Source organism: Rattus norvegicus, chromosome 18 (genome assembly GCF_021556685.1).
Source record: "Rattus norvegicus strain SHRSP/BbbUtx chromosome 18, alternate assembly SHRSP_T2T, whole genome shotgun sequence".
Lineage (NCBI taxonomy): Eukaryota > Metazoa > Chordata > Mammalia > Rodentia > Muridae > Rattus > Rattus norvegicus.
The window spans coordinates 59,870,670-59,893,592 of NC_141551.1; the positions used below are offsets into that span (position 1 = coordinate 59,870,670).

Here is a 22,923-nt window from a genome sequence, read left to right on the forward strand (position 1 = left end):
ATGCTTCTCCTGAAGCAGGCTTTCATAGCTTCATTCCCACCCACCTCCAACCCCCAAAAGGCCAAATAAGCTGGAGGAAAAAAAGACGAGAAAAAAAATAGCTGTCTTCATCCCTAAGCAAACTGTCTTCTGCCAGTGATACAAGTTAGGAGCAGGCTTTTTGAAGGATCTGCATGCCTAGATTTTACTTTTCATATGATTCGTAAGAAAGGGCACCCCCCCCCACACACACACACACACACACACACGAAAAAACTGATTTGGCCTCAATCAACAGAAAAAAAAAACTTTAATGATTCATTTGTTTGTTGTTTGCTTGTTCGTCTGTTGTTTTAAATTTCCTAGACCCAGCAGGACATCTGAAAAGCCTTGATAGATTTTTCTTTTTTTCAGGCTGAGAAGCTCGAGAGACTTGGCCCTACGCTTTAGTTTTAGTTTTCTCCTTCCCGTGTTCAACCAGCCCGAGCTTTCAGACACAAGAAAATTGAAGTTAATGGAGATCTCAAACAGAGCCACAATTCTGAAGCCTCCCTCTCTGCCACAAACACCCACCATGCATCTGCACGTGTAATCGTGTAATCGCAGAGCCTCGCCGGCCGGGTCTTCATTACAAGGGACTCTGAGGAAAAGCGAAGAAGACTCTCTGTCGTTAAAAGGAAGCCTCGATTATCACCACCATTATTTGTGTATAACAACATAAGAAATGTCTTTCTCTTCTTGAAATTCCGCCCCCCCCACAATATTGAAACAGCGTTTGTTGTACGATTTATATAAATGCTTGAGGCCTTACTGGAAAACTATTACCATTCAATGGCTAGGAAATTGCTCTCCTTCCCTAAAAGAGAAAGAAAGAAAGAAAGAAAGAAAGAAAGAAAGAAAGAAAGAAAGAAGGAAAGAAGGGAGGAAAGAAAGGAGGAAAGGAAGGAAGGAGGAAAAAGAAAGGCTGGTGTAGCAGCAGAAGCAGCTACACAGAAGCAACAAAAACTTTCTCCTGAATAATCCTCCCTCGAACAATGACAAAGAAATGATATTGACTTACCCAGGAAGGGATGGTGTGTTTGATAAGGGGGGTACTTTTTTGTGCGTGTGACGATTTTTGTCCCGGAGCTACGCAGACAGCTGCAATTCATGGGCGATGTTGATTCCCAGAAAGGCTGTGGATTGGCATGGGGTCTGCATCTCACAGACCCTGATCAATACCCCTACACTCACACGCCAGATGGTTTGGGGAAGGGCAAAAATAAAATAGCCCCAAACAGCCCACCATCATCTCCCCCCACCCCCTTTGGTACTGTTCAGATAAACCTAGCTGGAGCATGAATGTATTGGGGCCAGTATAAAACCCGAATACATTCTGAGTGTTTCTGTGTTTTTTTTCTAGCCTTCCTAGACAGAACTATAGCTACTCCTGGGGGTGTTTGTTTGTTTGTTTGTTTGTCTGTTTGTTTTGTTGTGCTTTAAAAAAAGACCCGATGGTATCTTATCCGGAGGGTATTGACTTTGGGGAGGGGGTCTGTTTGTATTTTTTCGTGAATAATTCATGGGGTTCCTGTTTTAACTGAATCTCCCCAGTTTTAACATGGAAAAAAATACAAATGAAAAACGGATAGTATTTTCAGTGTTTTCGTAACATTTCTAACTTAAGCTCGGAGTTCTTTTTCTCCTACTATGAAAAAACAAAAAACCTAGTCGAACATTCTATCTGTACTCATTCACATTTCTGACTGTAAAGGACATCTGACCTGCAGATGTGATATACCGGAGAAGTAGAATCCTCCAGGTCCTGACACAATGCCTGACACAGGTCCTTGGATTCTAACAGGAACAGGCTATTGTGGCAGGACATTTCCATAGACTATTTGTGAATCAAATGCTGGGGAAGGAGGGAGAGGGGCATATAAGTTCACATTAAAAGGCAAACCCCTGACCTAAAGAACTTGTTAAGCTTAAGGCAGAGCATGGGGTTAAACAAGAGCTGACTAAAAAGCAGCCCTTTCCTTTTGTTTTATCAAAGACATAATAATAAGAAAGCATCACCAACACATTACAAATTTTCACTACTATTGCTACAATTAAAATTGTCTAAGTGGAAGATAAGTCATGTTCCCTCTTTAGGAAGGAAGGGAAGGGGGCATGTGAAACCTAAATCAGTAAAAATTAGAGTGCTAAGTAAACAAGCCCTTTCATTTCCCCCTTAATTAGGTTCTGAGTTGGAATATAAACCGTCAAAGCTATTAGAAAAACATCGTGGAAAAAAAATCTGCTCTAATTTAACCCAATGAAATTATACACAAAGAAGCCCAATGCGATTTCACGATTTTCCTGAGATCGTCAATATTGATTGAGAGGAGGGGGGAGAGGGATGGAGGGAGAAAGGGAGGAGGGGGAGAGGAGGAAGCCAGGCAGCAGCGAGAAAAACGCAACTCACCTTGCTGCTCTCGGCTCTACAGCACGGAAACGTAATTCCCAGGAGCAGAGTTATCTTGGTGGTCTGGCGAATTAGTTTAGCATTTTGAAAGAAATATTTAAATGAAAATTTATATGTTTAGGGTTCTGTTTGCATGAAGCACCAGCCTAGGGGTCACTGATTACTCCTTGAGCCTGGAACCAGGACAACAGCAACTGTAAGATACCTTCTGCACTAGAGTCCACCAGAGAGACTTTTCCCAGCCCTGCCCTTCCCTGTTGTTTTGGGGGGTTCTATCAATGAACACTAGGGGACCAAAGCAGGTTGCTGTCTGGAGAACTTTTGTTTGACTAGGTGTGTATTTCAGACATTAGCTAATTCGTATTTCCCTGGGTCCAGTCACCAGAGATACAGGGAAGGATGCATGAGGGGACGAAGCCAGAGTGTAGAAAACTACATTATTTCACTCGTCTCTTTTATAACAATAAAGATGTGAATAGCTAGGAAACTAGCGACCTGGGGCGTGCTTCTTTCTTACCCAAGCTTCTTTCTTACCCATGTCCTAGAGGATGCTATTGGAAAGAATAATTGGCAGCATGTTGACCAAAAGCTCAACAAAGTTGATCTATGAACAACATCACCGGACATTCATGGGTGGTAAGTAGGGTGTGTCTGTGGCTGGAAAAGAGGACAGAGCAGCAGAAAAGGTCACTTCGAGAAGAACTGTTGTCCAAATGAATCAAACTATTCTCTAGTCCCAAGAAGGCACATACAGTATTGTGGGCTGTCCTTGTTTTCTTATCAAGTTTTCTCTAACAGCTGGAAATGGTCGGAGGGGGCAGTCTTAAGAAGACCCCCCGCTCTTCTTTTGACAGCTGATCAAAAGAAAATAGGTCACGCTTCTCAAACTTATGTCCACCCTGTCCTTAATTACTGTCTCTTTAAACAAAGGCAACATCTGCGCAACCTCAGCTCGCTTGAATCTTCGGAGGCAAACGGAGCGCAACCTGCTTTGGAAGAATCTATTGCTTTTACGGCTTTCAGTGCACAGTGTCGGCCTCTCTGGCTGTCTTCAACCACCCCCTCAACCCCCACACAGTTCGCGGAAATCTCCTCCACTCCGACCTCCCGACCTGGGTTTGTCAAACAACGGTAATTCTAGGAAGATGAAAGTGTACTTTTGAAAGCTGCAGCTTTCAGAGAGCGTTCTCCCAGGTAGTCAATGCCCCAGGCTCGGATTGTAGAATGTAAATACCAGAGGAGGCTATGGTTACCTACCCACGGTAGTAACCTAGGGTGAACAGTCCTCTTAAGGATTCCAGAAAAGCGATATGAGTGAACGACTCTTTCTCTCTCTTTCTCTCTCTCTCTCTCTCTCTCTCTCTCTCTCTCTCTCTCTCTGTGTGTGTGTGTGTGTGCGCGCGCGCGCGCGCGTGCGTGTGTCTGTGTGTGTCTGTGCGTGTGTGTGTCTGTGTGTGTGCGCGCGCGCGTGTGTGTGTCTCTGTGTGTGTGTGTGTGTGTGTGTGTGTGTGTGTGTGTGTGTGTGTTGCTAGAGGAAAGATCCGCGGATACTGTCTCCACTTATTGCATACACCTTGTCCCCAGGAGAAGTTTGCCGGTCTGTGAATTTCAATAACAATCTTCACCCCCCAGACCCAGGGGTTCTACACTCCCTTCTTCCCCGTTCTTTGAAAGAGCAAGCATCTGGTCACCTCGAAACCGCAGCTGCTGAAATTTTAGTCTCGTTTTGCAATCTAGTAGGGCCCTTCTGAAGCCTCATAACTGAGAGATTTATGGGCTGGCCAAATAATTAAGTGATGTTATTGTGTTAACTTTGCATGCATTAGGGCTGCTTGGGCCGCCGTCAGTGTAAACCTTCCGCCGCCGCCGGCCCCAGCTCTCAAACAGTCCAGGCGTTCGAGTTATTCTCTCCCATAGATTATGCACATACCAATCTCGGAAAATTACCGTGCATTAGAACACATTAGCGCCTGCATTTTAAAAGCTAGCCTGCTAGCTCCCTGCGAGCGACTCTCGGGAAGTGGCTAGCTAGGAGGCGCGCGTTTGTTTTTACCGTACGACAAGCTTACAAGAGTGAAGAAAGCTTTGAGGTGAGACTAAAGAAGCCGAAGCAATCAGCCCAAATCGTTGCTGCTCAAGAGAGGCAGAAAGCGGCATCTCTCACATAATCCCCCTTAGTCCGCCGCACTCTTGCTTCTTTCTCTCTCCTCATCACCCCCGCCCCCCGTCTCCTCCCTTCTCCTTGATGCTTGGTTCTGGGAGCAAAAAAAAAAAAAAAAAAAAAAAAAAAAAAAAAAAAAAAAGGGGGTGGGGGGGGCGAACCGAGCTGTCAGCCAAACCTGAAACGCTCGGCCCCGCCCCTTCTATATCCATTGGCAACTGCTCGGAGAAGGTCTGCCTTTCGAGGCAGCTCCTACCGCCGATTGGTTTCTCCTCATGCCCATCGGGCACGGTCCCGCCCCGGGCCCGGGAGGATAGGTTGGCTGCTCTCGCAAGCGGCAGAGCCCTTCTGGACAGCTCCCGCTCACCCAAACAGAAGACGTCGGCGCCAGAGTGGGCTCGGACATGGCGAGGCAGCGCGCCCGCACAACCGGCGGGGCCCGGTGATCCCTCCCTCCTTCCCCACCCCCTCCCCTCTCCCGCACGCACGCCCTGTCCGCCCCCACCCCACCCCCACCCCGGGCGCGCCCGCCCGCAGCCCGGGGCACACACCCGCACGCACGCTACCCCAGCACACACTCCCGCACTCCCACGCCCGCCCCCGAGCCCGTGGCCGAACCACGCCACGCGTGCCTAGCCAGCCGGCCGGCATCCCCCGCCGCTCCCACCGCCCCCGGGCCCCGATGGACTGAATGAAGGCTGCCTACACCGCCTATCGATGCCTCACCAAAGACCTAGAAGGCTGCGCCATGAACCCGGAGCTGACAATGGAAAGTCTGGGCACTTTGCACGGGCCGGTCGGCGGCGGCAGCGGCGGGGGCGGCGGCGGGGGCGGAGGGGGCGGGGGCGGGGGCCCGGGCCATGAGCAGGAGCTGCTGGCCAGCCCCAGCCCCCACCACGCGGGCCGCGGTGCTGCTGGCTCGCTGCGCGGCCCGCCGCCGCCAACCGCGCATCAGGAGCTGGGCACCGCAGCGGCGGCGGCAGCCGCGGCGTCGCGCTCGGCCATGGTCACCAGTATGGCCTCGATCCTGGACGGCAGCGACTACCGGCCAGAGCTCTCCATCCCGCTACACCACGCCATGAGTATGTCCTGCGACTCGTCCCCGCCAGGCATGGGTATGAGCAACACCTACACTACGCTGACGCCGCTCCAGCCGCTGCCACCCATCTCTACGGTCTCAGACAAGTTCCATCACCCGCACCCTCACCACCACCCTCACCACCATCATCACCACCACCATCACCATCAGCGTCTGTCCGGCAACGTCAGTGGCAGCTTCACTCTCATGCGGGACGAGCGCGGGCTTCCGTCCATGAACAACCTTTATAGCCCTTACAAGGAGATGCCTAGTATGAGCCAGAGCCTGTCTCCGTTGGCTGCCACGCCGCTGGGCAACGGGCTGGGTGGCCTTCACAATGCTCAGCAGAGCCTGCCCAACTATGGTCCGCCGGGCCATGACAAAATGCTCAGCCCCAATTTCGACGCGCACCACACTGCCATGCTGACCCGCGGTGAGCAACACCTGTCCCGAGGCCTGGGCACCCCGCCTGCGGCCATGATGTCTCACCTCAATGGCTTGCACCACCCTGGCCACACTCAGTCCCATGGGCCAGTGCTGGCTCCTAGCCGCGAACGGCCCCCTTCGTCCTCCTCGGGTTCTCAGGTGGCCACGTCGGGGCAGCTGGAAGAGATCAACACCAAAGAGGTTGCCCAGCGGATCACCGCCGAGCTGAAGCGTTACAGCATCCCACAGGCGATCTTCGCACAGAGGGTTCTATGCCGGTCTCAGGGGACTCTCTCCGACCTGCTCCGGAATCCCAAACCCTGGAGTAAACTCAAATCTGGCAGGGAGACCTTCCGCAGGATGTGGAAGTGGCTGCAGGAGCCCGAGTTCCAGCGCATGTCTGCCTTACGCCTGGCAGGTAAGCCCAAGGGCAGCCGGCAGCCAGCCTGCTGGGGTAACCGCTCCAGTGTGCTTGTGGGGCTGGTCTGCGCGCGAGCTCTGCTGTTTAGCTCTTCTCCCTTCTCCTCCTCCATATACGTCCCCTTAGTTCTTTCTCTTTCTTCCATTTTCACTTTCTCCCCTTATTTCTCTCCTCCCTTTTCCCATCTTTTGCTTTCACACGCCTTGACTCTGAGTTTTCATGACCAGACAACCCCCCCCCCCCCCATTTCTTTGCCCTATTATCAGTGTGGCAACCTTTTCCTCTCCTCTTTCAGTCCTAGGCGGGGTCGGGGCTCTTACTGTCCCCTGGAAGCCCTGTATTGGTGACTAATGTCACCTAAAGCCCTGTTTTGGGGACTAGTGTTCCCCAGAAGCACTGTTCTGGGGACTCTGAAGTCCCGTTTTCGGGACTCTAGAAGCCCGGTTTTCGGGACTCTAGAAGCCCTGTTTTCGGGACTCTAAGAACCCTGTTTTGCGAACTCATGAAAATGGAGAACAGCCCTCAGCCAAAACCCAGTACACTTGAACTCCCAGGACAACAGATTTCAGTTTTCCGGGATGCCCGATGTAGATGCTTTTCACTGTTAGTGGTCTCTGATTCTGAGAGAAGAAAAACTTCTTCACTCACCTCCTATCCACACAAGCCGGCAAACTTCTCTAGTCATTGGCAGGAGGTACACCCTTACGGCTACTAACAGCCAGGATAAAACACCGGAGCCAGAACTTATCCGATGCTTTCATGTTAACCCAAGGACTTTGTGACCCACCAAGTGAGCCGAGTGTGGCCAGCTCCTGTGTCACTGCCTACAGATAAGAGAGTGCAAAGACCAAGGTTTGGGGCTGCCACAAACCTTCCCACCCACCATCGCTTTAGGAAGTGAAGGGAAGAGACACCAGAGTGAAGAGCTCGCTGCTTCACTCAGCTGTACCCCCTTGCTAGGGCTGCAAGCATTTACTAGGGTTTATGCTAGGTCTCCGGAGAGGTTAAGGTGCTCTCGGAAAGAGGTGCTGAGAAATTAAGACGCGAGTTAGTTAATGCTTCTGGGCCTCAGCAGGCTGTAAGCTCCGCCTTTGCATTAAAGTGGGCGCTGATTGTGCGCGCAGGGGAGTGCGGCGGAGGCCCGGCTGCCCGCGGCAGGGGACCGGTCAACGCGCGGGTTACATTGTTCCGGAGCGGGCACGGCTCTCTGTGCCTCCTCTAGCGGCCGAGAGGCGAGGTACAGCCCTCTATTGTTCTAGGAACACTGAAACCTCCGGTATGGGCGGTGAGTGCAAAAGCGAAAGACGCCGCCTGGGCTGCGGCTGACACAGTTTCGAGCTTTTGTGCAGACAGACCCGACTCCCAGAGTGCTACGACTGCTCTGCCCCTAGGCCTGAACCGCGGACCCAGAGGGGCAAGGAGTCCAGACCTCCCGCTGGTGAGGACATAACAATAACCAGCTGCAACCTTGGCTGGGTGACTTCGTGCTTCTTGGTGCTCTAGGAACAGTTAGCTAGCGTTGGCCTTAATTTGCTTAAAACCCGTATTAGGGCTCGCGTGGTTCTGAATCCGGCGCTCACGAGCTCTGGATCTTCTTAGGTCAGGTGTCCATTCCGGTCCCTCAAGACTTTCTTCCACCACCAGACCGGGTTTTGTGCGGTGCATCCTACCGTTCCTAGCAGAACTAAGGGATGTGTCCCGGGGTATGGTCACTGCTCCTAAGGAGGAGACGTTTCCACCTACAGTCCCTTCCTTTGCCCAATGTTGGGTTTTGTTCGCTTCTCAGCAACCTCCCGTGTCAATCTAAAAGGGTAAGGAAAAGAAAGAAAAAACGATTTCTTCCAGAGAACTCCCCTCAAAATCTCTGGGCTATGGACAGTTTTGACTAGAGGTTGAGGCCGACTTTAATCTTTTTTTCTCCGTTAGCTTATTCTCCATCCTCTTATACACTCTCCTCGTTTTGTGCTCCTGGTCCCGGGTAAAGATAAAGCTTTGAAAGCTAGAGGCTTAATGATTGCTCTCGTTATGGTAACTTCATTTTAGACTTCCCATTCCCCGATACTGTAGGAGCTCTAAGGGGTCTCAAGCATTGGTTGGTTTCCTGCGCTTGTGGGGGGGGGGCGCAGAAGGAACTTGGCAGCTGCTCCTAGGGGTACAGTAAAGGGCTCCACGACAGCTTTTCCTCTCTGGGCCATCTCGGAGCGCTGCCGCCCCCTCACGCCCGTCCGGCAAAGGGCAATGCTGTATAAAAACACTAGCATTCTGTCCGTGTTGAAAGTTAAAGCTTCCCCTTGCAGCGAGCTTTTCTACAGTGGATGAGGAAGAGTGTGGTACCTGGGGCTCTCAGCCCCAAACTCCCGGAGAGTTGCCAGGTGACTCCTGGGGCAAACCTTCCAGACTTGTATCGTGATTTCCGGCGGGGATCGCAGACAGGGAAAGTAAGCGGAGCACCCGGTTTTGCTCAAACATTTAACTGTGAGTCTGTTTTATAACCTTAGGAGAAATGGGGACAAGCGCCTTCCCTTTTTTTTTTTTTTTTTAAATCTGGCCGTTTTGTCGGCAACTACAAGTATTGAGTAGTTATAGGGGGCTTTTCGGTATGGGGTCAGTAGATCAGTGCCTTCAGACACTGTCAAAAGCTGGAGATGGGTAAATAGGTATTATGTGCTCGGTAGAGTAGGGAACAGAATCGCACAGAGTAGAAAAGGAAGGCCTTTGATTGTTATTGATCGGTGGGAAACCCTGCTGGGAACCATCCCGGAGTCCGGGTCTTTGGGGCCCTGGGGTTAAGCAAGTCAGTGACTTCCCAGGATGGCCGGCCGTCCCAGCCCAGCACCTTCACACACACACACACTCTCTCACTCTCTCTCTCTCTCTCTCTCTCTCTCTCTCTCTCTCTCTCTCTCTCTCTCTCTCATTTCATCATTTTGAGACCCATCTGTACAAGGGTCAGAGGGACTCTGATTGTCAAGCTCTATTTTTAGGTCAAGTATACCAGTCACCCCGGAAAGCTGGGCCGTCCAGCCAGCCCATGAACCTTCCCAGTCTTTCTACTGTCAAGCTTGGGTATACAGCAAAGACGACTCCTCCGGACCAAGTTAGTGAAGTTCGGATTGTCCCAAAGTAGAAGTCAGGGAAAGAAACTCTACCCTCACTGGGTGGTGAGAACGGCTAGTAGTAACAACCGGTCAAATAGGCTGGGAGTGGCCCAAGACGGGATCCCGCTGGGCCGTTCTTATTAGCCTGGCGCGAGGACAAACTCACGCAGGTTTGAGCACACTTTCTCTGGCTTTGATCCTCCAGGGCCTCGGCACAGCGCACAAAAGCGAACTAGGAGGAACCGCGGGAGCTCAGGGAAGAACCTGAGTCCATGAGGGGGGTCATTACTATTATTGTTGTTGTTGTTGTTGTTGTTGTTGTTGTTGTTGTTGCTTTTCTCAACGCAGGAAAACAATAGCGTGGCTGCTATTACCGTCATAACAGAGGTTTCTGCCTCCTGGGAGCGAGGCTTCGCTGTTGGCCCTCCCGGAGCCGAGCTCCAGTGCCAACTGCGTGAAGACCTTCTCCAGGAAGCAGTCCCTAAACAGACAGAATAGAGCCTACTCAGTCCAGGAGGTTTTAAAGTCCTTAGCCAACTCGATGCCCTCGGGCCCAATTGTCGCCCGCCTCAGCGGATGTGGTCAGATCATTGATCGCCCCATAGCTCCTGCATTCATACGTGCGCATCTCCTGCCGCGCCGTACAGGTGCTTTTTAGATGACGCGGGAGACAGGTTTTTGCTAAAACGAAGGGCTGGAAGTGGGCCTCCGCCACAACGTTCTTTCCGTTTCGCACCCAACATTTCCGACCATCTTGTTTGTCCAATCCGGGGGCCCAGCCCGCTGGGGGTTTACTTTGGGGATCCGAGTCAGGAGGCCAAACCCAGTGCACACCGGTGCAGAACAGACTGATCTGTTAGCTTGCTGGCTGATCAGATTAATAACTGTAAAGCTCACTACCGGTGTTCTTGCCGTGTCAAGTCCCTAGTCCCCAAAGAACGCCTTCCGAACAGAGATTGAGACGGAACTTGTAGAGGAAGGCGGGCCGCGAGGGAGCTGAGTGAACCCGAGCTCCGAGAAGTATTCCGGGCCGCCGGCAGCGGTGGATTAGAGGGGCGGCGCATTTATTTTTATTCCAAGCTTTCCACAGTGTGGTTATGTCACTTTCTCAAACAAATGTGTATATGGAGGGAGATCGATGCTGATAATGTTTAGAAGATTAAAAGAGCATTAATGCTGGCAACAATAACGTAAACGTGTGGACCCAGATTTCATTGATCTGGAACCTGATCCGGCGCGTTTCCAGTAAGTCGGACGGACGGCTCGCTCTTCCCAGAAGAGCGCTCGCCAGTGCCCAGGATCCCTGGCGCTCCGGCCACGCCAGCTGAGGCCGGGTTCTCAGGTCTGACCGCAACTCCTCCCGGGAGCAGCCGTTGGAGCCAGCTACATTTTCGATAAACGGTTTTCTTGGCCTGCACAGGGCTCCTGGGTCCCATTTACCCACCGTTGCGTATACTGAACAATCTGCGCTACTTGGGGTGACAATTGGTGATCCTGCTCTAAAACAAAATAACAACAACAACATGCCTTCGTCTTCCCTGCCCTTGACCATCGTACTTGATCCAACGGATCTCTGGCTAGTGTTCTCTCTCTCTCTCTCTCTCTCTCTCTCTCTCTCTCTCTCTCTCTCTCTCTCTCTCTCTCCCTCCCTCCCTCCCTCCCTTCCTCCCTTCCTCCCTCCCTCCCTCCCTTCCTCCCTTCCTCCCTTCCTCCCTTCCTCCCTCCCTCTATCAAAATCGTCCTGAAAAGCCTCTTCGTTTTGAAATTCGTTTAGAAATGTGTCTAAAGCTGTCGGTAAGCATCGCACTTTAATGATCCGTGTATGGCCGGGTCCTTACAGGTTTCAGTGTTGCAGAGTTGGTTGAACTGTTGAACTCAGCCTCAGTACCAAAAGCCTAGGCTTCACCCCTCAGAGTGGCTGGATCTGCTGTGAACTAATCAGGACAACCACTTTGAAGGACCTCATCCTCTATCTTGACGTGCTGAGGTCTTAGGGAAAGCAACTAGGGGCACACCAGCCTCACATTTTCCCAACTGACTCTGAGGCTTACAGAACCATCCGTGGTGTGTGTGTGGTGGCGGTGGGGGGGCGGGTGGTTGCTCTGAGACACACATCCAATCATCCACCAGATAGAAAACTCTAGAAAATTTTCTTTCCATCTATGGGCGAGGGGAAAGAACTACACTCTTAATCCCTTTTCTTGCTAAATGGTGGCTTGTTCTTTGGGAAGGAGCATTGAGGTGAATTTTCTACAGAGAGAGCAAAAGCTGTTTTAGCTGGTTGTATGTACATGTGTGTGTGTGCATGCGTGCGTGTTATAAAAATATTCACATGTATGAGTAAACTAATATTTTCCTTCAAGAGTGTCTTAGACATGATGGAAAGGGGTATTTTACCACTTTCTCCAAGAGAAAAATGGAGGAGAGAGAGAAGAAAAGAAGATTTAAATCTTATATTTTGCTTTGAATGTGGGTGGTGATTTCTTATCTTCCCACCAGTGGCTTTCCTTAAAACAGGGGAGCAAAGTACCCTAGTCTCTAAAAGCCCGTGGTCACAAGATACCCCAAGAAGCATAGATGATTTCCCTTTGGATTGGTCCACTATCCATAAGCTCTGGATGACATCAGTCTTGTCTGTCACCCTCTCCCCTCTAGGAGGGCTGAGTATGGTCTTTGTAGAGTGGAGCTCCTGGATTACCCCAACCCCATTTAAAATCTAAATGGCAGGATTCCTGCCGGAATGTGTAGGACGAGGATTAAATTGATTTGTTCCACATTTTCTTTGTCCTTATGATGTCTTAGCAACAGCTACATTCTTAAGTCAAGACTGCCCAGACCCTGGACTCTCTTTCGAGACATTCATTTAACGATCACCTCTGGATACAAGATGAGTCCCTCCCTTCGAATTCTCTGGATTTAAAATACCTATGTATACAGGAGACCAGGGGACAGAGGAAGAAGAGCTCTTGGGAAGAAAGTATAGCTTAGGGCATGGCTGGTAGCTAGGGTGGTCAGAAAATGTCTTTGCAAAAGGTGGTATCATCCTGGGGAATCTCCAGAGAAATGAAAACCTCAAAGGAGAAGCAGAGAGCTGTAGTTTCTGGGTTCTTGCCAAAGGAAGAGAAACAAAGAGAGCTTAAATAGAGATAATTGTCTGGATAAATGGCTCTGGGGAAGAGGGTGAGACGGGGTGCTTGGGCTTAAACTTCATGGACACACTCTCTGGGTAGTATTTGCTTTCAGTCTTTTAGGGACTCTCCCACCCCCACCCCCCACCCCCATTGAGCTGAGGAATGCCATTTCCTTCAGAGGGTGAGGGCTGAGTGGATAAAGAGGAAGTCTTGTGTGGTCCTCTAGCCTTTCTGGTTCAGAGGAGCCTGAGTGACTTCCTCCTGGTGAGAGACAATGCCACTCCTCTTCAGCCCAGCCTTCCCTTCAGACAACCTTAGTGCCTCCGAGGGTGGTGTTTTGATTTCCAAGTGTCAGGCAAAACAGTGACCTTAAAGATCACTTGGGCAGAGACATGGGAGGCAGGAGAGTTAACTAGATATCCCAGACTTGTGATTCCTGGTAGAGGAGACAGAGCCCAGAGACAGAGGTTGTCTCACTTGGGAAGTAGGATTCTTAGAGGCTGTGGGCACTTACTATGAATAAGAGTCCACACACACATTTTCCCCAAGGGCCAGCAGGCTCTGCACACCTCCTTGGTGCATCTCTCACCACTTGAGGATCCATTACTCTTTCAGTAGAAAGCAGACTTTGTTTGGGTTAGAAGCACACCTCCAGTGTAATTTAATCAGCATTAGACTTTGGTTCCTGTAATCAAATATACATATACCTTCTCCTGTAGGAAGGAAAATAATTTCTGTGTGACTGGTATTGACTCAAAATCATGGAATTTCTGGAAGGCATCACATTTTTAAAAGGCAAACCACCATTTTCATGGTTTGCTTTGTCATGAACAAGAAGCGCCAGTTGCCACCTAAGAAAGGGCAAAATGAGCACTGACAGGACTCAAGTGTTCAGCCTCTCTTGTTGCAGAAACCTCAGCACAGCCTCTATATGGTCAGCCTGTTAGATCTATATTGATAAGAAGCTATATTGACTGCCTCGCCAGCTCCCAGAACATGAGCTTTATGCTGCCTGACATTCTTAAAGGAACCTGTCTGCCTTGCATTTTACTCCCCTTGTTGGAGAGGTCACGGGCAGTGGAGTCTGGATGTATATTAAGCCAGTTCTTGCTTGGTGGCTATTACCAGCAATTTCCCATTCTACCCTAGAGCATCTCCCTGGAGCAGCTTGGTCTCCCCACCTCCTAGGGTAAGGCTTTGGGCTTTGCCCAAGCTGAGTCTGTTAGGGAATCAGTTGTAAACACAGATCCATTGATTTGCATTTGTCAGAGAGTAAAGTTAAACCAGGGAAAAGAGAAGCCCTTACCCTTTTATGCAGGGCCAGGGAAACCTTTCATATTGATCCTATTGATCCAACCTTTCCCTTTAAGGAAACCACATAGTTAAAGACCCTCGTTCAATAGATTTACCCTTCGTGCCTATGATATTCCTCTAAGTGTTCTCATCTAGGGTAGCTGGACATTCCAAGCCAAACAAAAAATGAAAATGGGGGCTGAAGGCGGGGGGGGGGCAGGAGGCGGAACTGTGGGAAGTGAAATTAAATCAGACCAAAACATATAGTGACACAGCTGGGCATGTTTTGATCACTCTGAAATGACACGCAGAGATAAAGATAAATTAGATGCATTTAGCAACTCCCCTCCTTTTTTTTTCCCCCTCACAAATGAAAGTCAGTTTCTAAGGCGAAGACCAGCAGTGTCTTAGGAACAGCATTTCCTAATGTAAGGGGATTTCCATCGAACCACTAACTTGGCTCATTTAAACGGTTCGTGTAAAAGCACTATTTCTGCCACAATCAAGAATAGAATTGGTACCTACCATTGCAATATTTTGGACTCCATATGTGATCGTGGACACCAAAACTGCTTAAGAAGGGACTTAGAGTCATGGTGATGGAAGCCACAGAAGCCAGTTTAGGTATGAAGAACAGGGTTTCTCATAGAGCACTGTAGACGAAGTGAGAGTTGCCGCCTGTGGTCTAGCATTTCTCTCGCTTGCAGATATGAAAACGAAAGTCCCTTCGTCCCTTGAATTACTGGCACAGCTCCATCCTTTCTTTTCCAGCCCTTCTTTGTTCCGTAAGTTACATCAATTCATGATTTTTTTTTTCAAAATGGCACATGGACCCTTCTCCATTGGCTATCTCTTAGATTGTTTTTGTACACTCATGTTTGTCTTACATGATTGAAAAATATTAATGATTCCTTAGGTGAGTTAATGTATTTATCTGCCGAGTGGGTTCAAAGGGCAGAGTTCAGCTATGGTTCAGGTTAATTGAACAGGAAGCAGTGGGCTCTCTAGGTTGTGTTGAACAAGGGATTAGCCCCTTAAAAATATCACCTTTAGCAAACACACAATTTCACTGCCCTTATTCTGGAGTCTGATGTAAGAGGCTCCAATTGATGCAGATTGCCTGTTAAAAAACAAAAACAATCCAAAGCAAAGGGCAGCAACTGCAGCAAAATGCCCAGAGTCCCCCTCCGGGAAGAAGAGTTTTCTCATTGGCTAATTGCTTTATTGGTAGCCTGACCTGCAGAGCAGCTGCAGGGGCCCAGATGAAGGCATGGGCCTTGGAATAATGTGATCCATTAGAACAGGGCAAGGCATTTTTTTTTTGTTTACTCAATTGGAGCTCCCTGCAAAGTGCCATTAACCCCAACCCAAATGTGTGTGCAAAAGCCAAAGGTCACGCTAGTCATCTGCTGGTGGAGCCAGCCTCTGCCCCTTGTCCAAGGGAGGGGGCATCTTGCTGGCACTGCCTTCCTTGGAGTTTGGCCCAGTCTCTTGGGCCTCTCCAAGGTTTTGACCAAAGCAAGCAGTTTCACCAATTGTTTACATTTCCCAACTGCTGAATCACAGTATTGCTGATTAAACAGTTTTGATCTGAGCATGAGCGCATGCGTGCTCACTAACACACACACACACACACACACACACTCCCCCCACTAACCCTCCCTAGTCTATTTTTGTTCCCTCTATTACTATGCGTTACAGTAAATAGAACTGTGCACACAGCGCTTTGATCATAAACAATGGATGCATTACTTGGATCAAGCAGAAGGTACGGACTAGAGTAGGAGCAGAGTCAAGGCTTGCTACAGAGACGCTGGTAACTGCAGTTGCACCTGCTGAGAGTCTTGATCTGTGATCAGCTCCACCTCACCCAAGGCCCCTTCCTTCACTTCCTGTCTCATGCTGATGCTTCATTCCCTATCTTTCGCATTGCTGCCCGCTGCTAACACTACCGTCTTAGATATATATCATAGGAGGCCTTCCCATGCTCCTTTGAAAATCAAGCCTCTGTTTCATTGTCAAGGAGAAACCAGCCAATAGTTCTACTGTGAGTGAGGTCTTGAACCACAGAGCAATTGAGGTAACAACATCCTGCTCAGTTGGGTGGTGTTGGGTGGAAGGGCAGAGAAAACAAGAAATGTGTGTGGGACCAAAGAGGAGTGGCCATCTGTGGAAGAAGAATGGCATAGCTGATGGTGCCAGAGAAGACTATGATTGATAAGCTGATCCACGGAGGTAAAATATTGTAAAGGAGACTAGAGAGAAGGAGATATGGTGAGGGTGAGGAAGAGAAAAACAAAGACCTGAGTCAGTGAAGTAGACTTGAAGGCTAAGGGTGGGGCTGACTGTGGTTTTATGGGGTGTAGCTGTTTTTGACATCATCTCCCCCCTGTCTGCCCAGCCAGGAGCCTCGCCCACAACCCCCAGCCTAGTGCTTGTGGGTGGGTTGTAGCCTGCACGCTTAAAGAGTTTCAGCACCTTGAACAGCGCCACGGAGCAGCCCTCCAGCTGCGGTGCCTGGCTGTAGGACCCTCTGCCTAGATCAGGGAGATAGATGTCTGAGTAGGGACATAACTCCAGTCCTGAAGATTTCTGTGCCCAGAGAGGTGCCGGGGGATAGCGCCTCAGATTTTCCTCTCACATTGGATGGTTTCTTGGAAAAACAAATAAGATAACCCACCTTTCCTCCCAAGGGGGAAGAGCAGGATGTCTGTGCAAGAAGGCAGGGTGGAATTGTCCAGATGTGGCTTCTTTCTCCCTGTCGCGTTCAAAGGAAGTGATTGACACTCTCAACACGTGTTTTAAGACCCGGACTCTCTTCTAAGCTTTGTGCCTGGTGGCCCCTTTCCCCCGGAATGTATGCAAATGAGGGCTTCTGCTCTCCAACTGTGTGCTGCTGGCTTTTGAAAGCACAAGCCTCACAGTAGTAAGCAGAATTCCCACACTAAATCAGCAGCAGTGTTTCAGAGAGACCCCATTATAAGACATATGAACTTCACTGGGGGTTCAGTCTTAGCAGGACCCAGGGCTTCCCCTTCCACTGGTGCTCTTACTAGGATATTCATTGCTACCTATGAGGTCAGAGTCCAGTGTCAGTCCATGTATAGTCTTTAGTTAGTGGCTTAGTCCCTGGAAGCTCTGGTTGCTTGGCATTGTTGTACATATGGGGTCTCGAGCCCCTTCAAGCTCTTCCAGTTCTTTCTCTGATTCCTTCAACGGGGGTTCTATTCTCAGTTCAGTGGTTTGCTGCTGGTATTCGCCTCTGTATTTGCTGTATTCTGGCTGTGTCTCTCAGGAGCGATCTACATCTGGCTCCTGTCGGTTTGCACTTCTTTGCTTCATCCATCTTGTCTAATTGGGTGACTGTATATGTATGGGCCACATGTGGGGCAGGCTCTGAATGGGTGTTCCTTCAGTCTCTGTTTTAATCTTTGCCTCTCTCTTCCCTGCCAAGGGTATTCTTGTTCCCCTTTTAAAGAAGGAGTGAAGCATTCACGTTTTGATCATCCGTCTTGAGTTTCATTTGTTCTAGGCATCTAGGGTAATTCAAGCATTTGGGCTAATAGCCACTTATCAATGAGTGCATACCATGTATGTCTTTCTGTGATTGGGTTAGCTCACTCAGGATGATGTTTTCCAGTTCCAACCATTTGCCTACGAATTTCATAAAGTCGTTGTTTTTGATAGCTGAGTAATATTCCATTGTGTAGATGTACCACATTTTCTGTATCCATTCCTCTGTTGAAGGGCATCTGGGTTCTTTCCAGCTTCTGGCTATTATAAATAAGGCTGCAAGTGGGGGGAGGGCGGCAATGGGGTGAGGGTTGGGAGGGGAACACCCATAAGGAAGGGGAGGGGGGAGGGGGATGTTTGCCCGGATACCGGGAAAGGGAATAACACTCGAAATGTATATAAGAAATACTCAAGTTAATAATAATAAAAAAAAAGGAAAAAAAGACATATGAACTTAAAGTCCAAGTTTAGCTGCTCAGTGGTCACTGGTGATGGGGCTGTGTTTAAGGAGATATTTAGTTCAAGTTGCTCCCCCAACACAGAAAGAGCCAAGATGTTGAGGCTACTCAGGAGAAGGCAAGAGCTGACTCTAGGTGCTGACCTCTGGCTCTGTCTGGCCTTTGGTACTCAGAAGCATGTGAGGAGTCCCATCGGTCAATAATTGGGCACAGTTTGCATCTTTCTGACTTTTAGTAAAATACCTCAAGTTCCCCGAAACTAATGAACATATAAAGCCCTCTTTTCCTTTATTTTAAGGAACTCTAGTCCTGGCCTAATCTATTACTAAGTGGTTGTTGGGGAGGCAGAGCATAGCTAGTGACAGCAGCTCCTTCCCAAGAAGGCCATGGGCATAATACATGCATTTCTTTTCCCCTGGCAATTCATGTTAAAGTTTTAGGTGGCTCTTTATGAAGATAACTGGTCATATCTAAAAACTAGTTTCGAGAGCATTTCGAAAGCTCTGACTAAAGTGATTTCTTCAAGCTTTGTGATCTCAAATTTCAGATTCCCTTTCTAAGCAGGTATTGGGTTATACTTTTGAAAATCTTTTCTGGTGAAGCCTTGACAATCAGCAGAGCCTCTCCTCTCCTTTCTCCTCTCCTCTCCTTTCCTCACTACTACTACTACTACTACTACTACTACTACTACTACTACTACTTCTTCTTCTTCTTCTTCTTCTTCTTCTTTCCTCCTCCTCCTCCTCCCCCTTCTTCCTCTCTCTCTCTCTCTCTCTCTCTCTCTCTCTCTCTCTCTCTCTCTCTCTCTCTCTCGCAGTGTAGTAGTCTGAATTTATTGTCATTGTGATGGACTCAGTGTGGCTTTTGAAATGCACTTTGACAAGTGCTTCTGTAGTCTTTGACTTTCAACGTTGAATAGCTTAACATCTTTTCAAATCAGCCCCTTTCCAAATAGACCCCTAACTTTAACATATATAGGATGTTTTTTTAATGGACTCAGTTGGGTCCTACCATGTACCAAAGTTCACTCTGGGTCACACTGAAGGTACAGGAACAGGTTCTTTATTCACACTCTGTGTCTTGCCCCTGACCCTCTCTTCCATTTTTCTAAAGAGGGAGAAATGGCCTTGGTATTGAACCTCTGACTTGTTCTGAGCCTCTGGCTCTCTTCTCTCCTCAGGACCCTACCCTTCCCTTCACCTCTCCCTTTCAACTGGCTTCATCACATCAGCATCCTCAGGCCCTCACTTCCATCTCCTGTTAAAAATGTCCCCCCATCCCACTTTAATCTCCTCCCTCTATTGCTATAAAGGCTTGTTGTAGCCCAAAGTGTCCCTTACCTGTGCGGTTAGCCTCAATCTTTGGCAGTTCGATCCCAGCCATTCCTAAATCCAAAACTTGCTTCTATTTACTACTGTCATTGTAACTGGAGTTCACATCTCAGTTCCTGGGTACACATTCCTAGCCTCTGCTCCAGCATCCTCTCACTGTGTCCCTCTAGAGCAGTGTTTCCCCTGGGTGTGTGATTCTCTTCACTCATGATACTCAACATTGAAGATCTTTCTTTTTAATATTTTAATCTAAACTTTGAGATAGAATGCAAAATAATGAGTTTCCTTGTAACATTTTTCTAAATGTATGTCATTACACTTTGTGCTTATTTGTCTCCTCAGTGCCTTCCCTTCCTCTCTCCCTGTCTCTCGGAGTCTCCCTTCCTCCCTCTCAAACAGTCCCTCTCATGTGGCGTATCTTCTGTTGCCCTCACTAACTTTAGTCCTCTCTTCTCCTCTTTCTTCTTCATGTGTGTGTGTGTTTGGGTGTATCTCTTTGTCAGTTTATATGAGTGTGTTTGTTTTGTATTAGTGTGTATGTGTGTGTATATATGTACATCTGTCTGTGAGTCTTTGTGTGCATGCATCTCTCTCTCTGTATGCATGTATGTAGGTGTGTGTCTCTGTATGTCTTTGTGTGTGTGAGTATGTGTGTGTATACATGTAAATCTAGATTCCACATGATATTCATCTTTCTGTGCCTGGTGTCTTTGGAGAAACAGTGCTTCCCAGTCTCATATACTTTGCAGCCACCGTCACAATCTTGTTCTTCTTTATAGCTGAATGAAATATGTGTCTATGTGCTATATTTTCTTTATCCATTTGTCTGTTAATAGGCATCTGGGCTATCATTCTCCAGCTACTGTGGCTAGTGCAACAGTAAACATACATGTGTAGTATATGTGTAGTACACGGATCTAGGATCCTTCAGGGATAGACTTAGAAGTGGTATAGCTGGACCATAAGGTAGTTTATACAGCATCCAGAATGACTCCATGGATAGATCTGACTCGGGTGGCAAACAAAGAAGAAAATACAACACAGACACACAGAGAAGCTCTGGGATTGGCTGGTTGAGGAACGCATACCATCTCTGAAATGCAGGGTGTTTATTTCCTAGAGTTGAACTGGGAAGCAGTGTTATTACATAAAGCTCAATAAGGGGTGGGGTTTGTGGCGGACGGACAGCTGGAATGAGGAGACAGGCTTGGCTAACTGTGGCATAAACACTCTCTACAGGGAGCAGTGTTGTAAATATCCAGGGGGAAAAGCTATGGTGGACATTGTCTACATACTACCAACATCCGCACAGACCAGAAGGGAAGACTTTGCCATTTTCCCATGGATCTGAGGCTCCAGAGTCCTTCACGTGGCCAGCCCAAGTCAACATACACCCACTCGGACCCTCACACACTCAATTTTCTACAGTCCGTTTTCAGGGGTTTTCTGGGGTGGGGGGTGAAGGAGGACTACGAACTGATTTCTCCTCTGGCCTTGCTAGTTTGAAATCTCTTCAGCAGTACTTAAGGGTCCCTCTTCCCCATATCCACTCTGATGTTCACCACTGTGTGTTTCTTCCAGGATAGCCATTTGGACTGGGATAAAATGGAATCCCAGTGTAGTTTTAATTTGCATTTCCCTGATGGCTAAGGATATCGAACACTTTTCAAATATTAATTGGCCATTTGTGTTTCCTCACCCTGGAAGATCTTATCGATGTGATTATTATCTCCCTATACTAAGGACTCCAGGTCTCTCTCCAGCCCTGGTATCTCTCTCCCTCTCTCTGAAGCTCCAGGAACCTGTTTCCATTTGTGTTGGGTCATCTTTGCCTAAATGGCCTCAAACACAATTTATCTTTGAGTGAACTCATTTGTTCATCCTTCAGCCTTTCTCACCACCATCGAATTTGAGATTTTTATTCAGTCTTTGAATAACAATACCTCGTATACAAACTTATTCTATAAGTCAGGATATCAGTTCAGATCCTCCTCCTCCTGCTCCTCCTCCCTCCCCTCCTCTCCCTCTCCCTCCTCCTCCTCCTCCTGCTCCTGCTCTTCCTTCTTTTCCTGCTCCTCCTCCCTCCCCTCCTCTTCCTCTCCCTCCTCCTCCTCCTTCTCCTCCTCCTCCTCCTCCTCCTCCTCCTCCTCCTCCTCCTCCTTTCATCTGTCAAGCATAAATTAGCCACATCCAGGTCCATGAGTGGGACACACTGCCCCTGTGCGTTCTGATCTGTGACTTCTTCCTCTTATAGTCCCATACATTCACACAAGCTGCCCTTGCTGTAATTCCTCAAACACCAGACTAATGCTTTAAGCCAAAGCGTTTCCCCCTCACTCAATGGACTGGAACCCAGCTTCCGGTCTTGGCTCTAGGAAGTGTTCCCTGGCCTCTTAAGTTGAGATACTTGTGAGCTACCCTTCCTGTTGCATTTGGAACACAGCATGGACCACCTGTTCACTTGACAGTGTGACCCCATTTGACTAAGTCTGAGAGGACAGAGGTTAGATACATATATCAGGTCAATAAATATTTGTGAATGAATTTAGAAATACTTTACAGGATACTTTTTCTGACCATTATAGACACCCCCGAGTTATTACATAATATTATGGGGGGACTTAAATAAGAATTATTGCATCATTTACAAATATTGAATATTTTTCATCATCAAGTTCTCACCAGTACCACTGATGAAGACTAATTTTAAAGGTAGTCTTAGAGTTAAGTCTTAACCAGGACTTCAGATCACAGTAGTAAGACAAGGAATACAGAGTAATGAACAGTTGAAAGGGGACCCATTTTTCTGTGCCTCGCTCCCCTAGGTAGCCAGCTCCAGCCAGGCAGTTCTGCTTCATGCCTTATCCTGTTTATCAAGCCCATGTATAACTGCGTTCTCCAACCGGAATGCCTCCCCTCTTCTCCGTCCTCTTCCTTCCTCACCTCCTCTGTTCTTCCTTGATGACATCATTCCAGCTGAGTTGACCCTGCACATCTAAGTATAGTCATCTGCCCAAACAGCACAACACAGCTCCTTAGCTCATCATTCTCTTTACCACCACCACCCACACACACTGTGGCTCCCCTTTCTGTGGCTTTAGGGGGAAAGTCATATCCTTGTTGCCCCTGTCTGCCATCTGTAGCCATATCCACTGCAATGCTTTTCATATCACTTTGGACTTTAGAATCCGTGAATCCCAGTCATCCTGAGAGTAGGTTGTGTATGCTTGCACACCTCCATTGTTGCTCCCTTCCTTTGTCCTCACAGAGTATTGAACCCGTGGCTTTACGCATGTTAAGCGCTCTACAACTGAGCTATAGTCCCAGCCCCTGTTGCCTTTCTGGCAGCTCTTTTCAACTGGGTGGTAAGATAATTGATAGGAATATTCGCTTATGTAATTAGACGGAGATTTCAGTGTTAACCCACAGTTAGCCGGAAGCCAGTCTAGCGTGGCTCAAACGGCACTTCTAGTTGCTTGGTTGCTGATAAAGGCTGTTCTGCTTCATTCCAAAGCCGGAAATGCCACACACCTTGGAGCAGCAGGGCCGGAAAGCCTGGTTAGCAAACCAGAGAGACTGGTTTGT

General features: G+C 48.5%; 2 protein-coding genes across 4 annotated transcripts in view; one reads left to right on the forward strand and one right to left on the reverse strand.

Annotated features, from left to right (window-relative positions):
* Positions 1 to 270: 270 nt before the first annotated feature.
* On the reverse strand, positions 271 to 2,509 carry RGD1562699. Of its 2 annotated transcripts, XM_087592416.1 has the most exons (4): positions 2,429 to 2,509; positions 1,040 to 1,154; positions 553 to 643; positions 271 to 466 (listed from the first exon to the last, which is right to left on the reverse strand). In XM_087592416.1, the coding sequence occupies exons 2-4, from the start codon at positions 1,128 to 1,130 to the stop codon at positions 298 to 300; spliced, it is 351 nt and encodes a 116-aa protein (XP_087448542.1). In that variant the 5' UTR covers positions 1,131 to 1,154; positions 2,429 to 2,509; the 3' UTR covers positions 271 to 297.
* A 2,419-nt stretch (positions 2,510 to 4,928) lies between these two features.
* The window catches only part of Onecut2 (one cut homeobox 2), a 59,133-nt gene continuing 41,138 nt past the window's right edge, over positions 4,929 to 22,923 (forward strand). Inside the window, exons 1-2 of one of the 2 annotated variants that reach the window (XM_087592753.1) lie at positions 4,929 to 6,511; positions 9,499 to 12,388. In XM_087592753.1, the coding sequence (XP_087448879.1) occupies positions 5,281 to 6,511; positions 9,499 to 9,641 (1,374 nt within the window). In that variant the 5' untranslated portion in view covers positions 4,929 to 5,280 and the 3' untranslated portion in view covers positions 9,642 to 12,388. 2 annotated transcript variants of the gene reach the window in all.

What these genes read in the sequence shown, in the direction of transcription:
- RGD1562699 (XM_087592416.1), bottom strand. Translation starts at nt 1,130, where the DNA reads ATGAATTGCAGCTGTCTGCGTAGCTCCGGGACAAAAATCGTCACACGC. An exon ending in AACACACCATCCCTTCCTGG is followed by an intron (nt 644 to 1,039) that starts GTAAGTCAATAT and finishes TTTTAACGACAG; the next exon opens with AGAGTCTTCTTCGCTTTTCC. An exon ending in ATTACACGTGCAGATGCATG is followed by an intron (nt 467 to 552) that starts GTGGGTGTTTGT and finishes TGTGTCTGAAAG; the next exon opens with CTCGGGCTGGTTGAACACGG.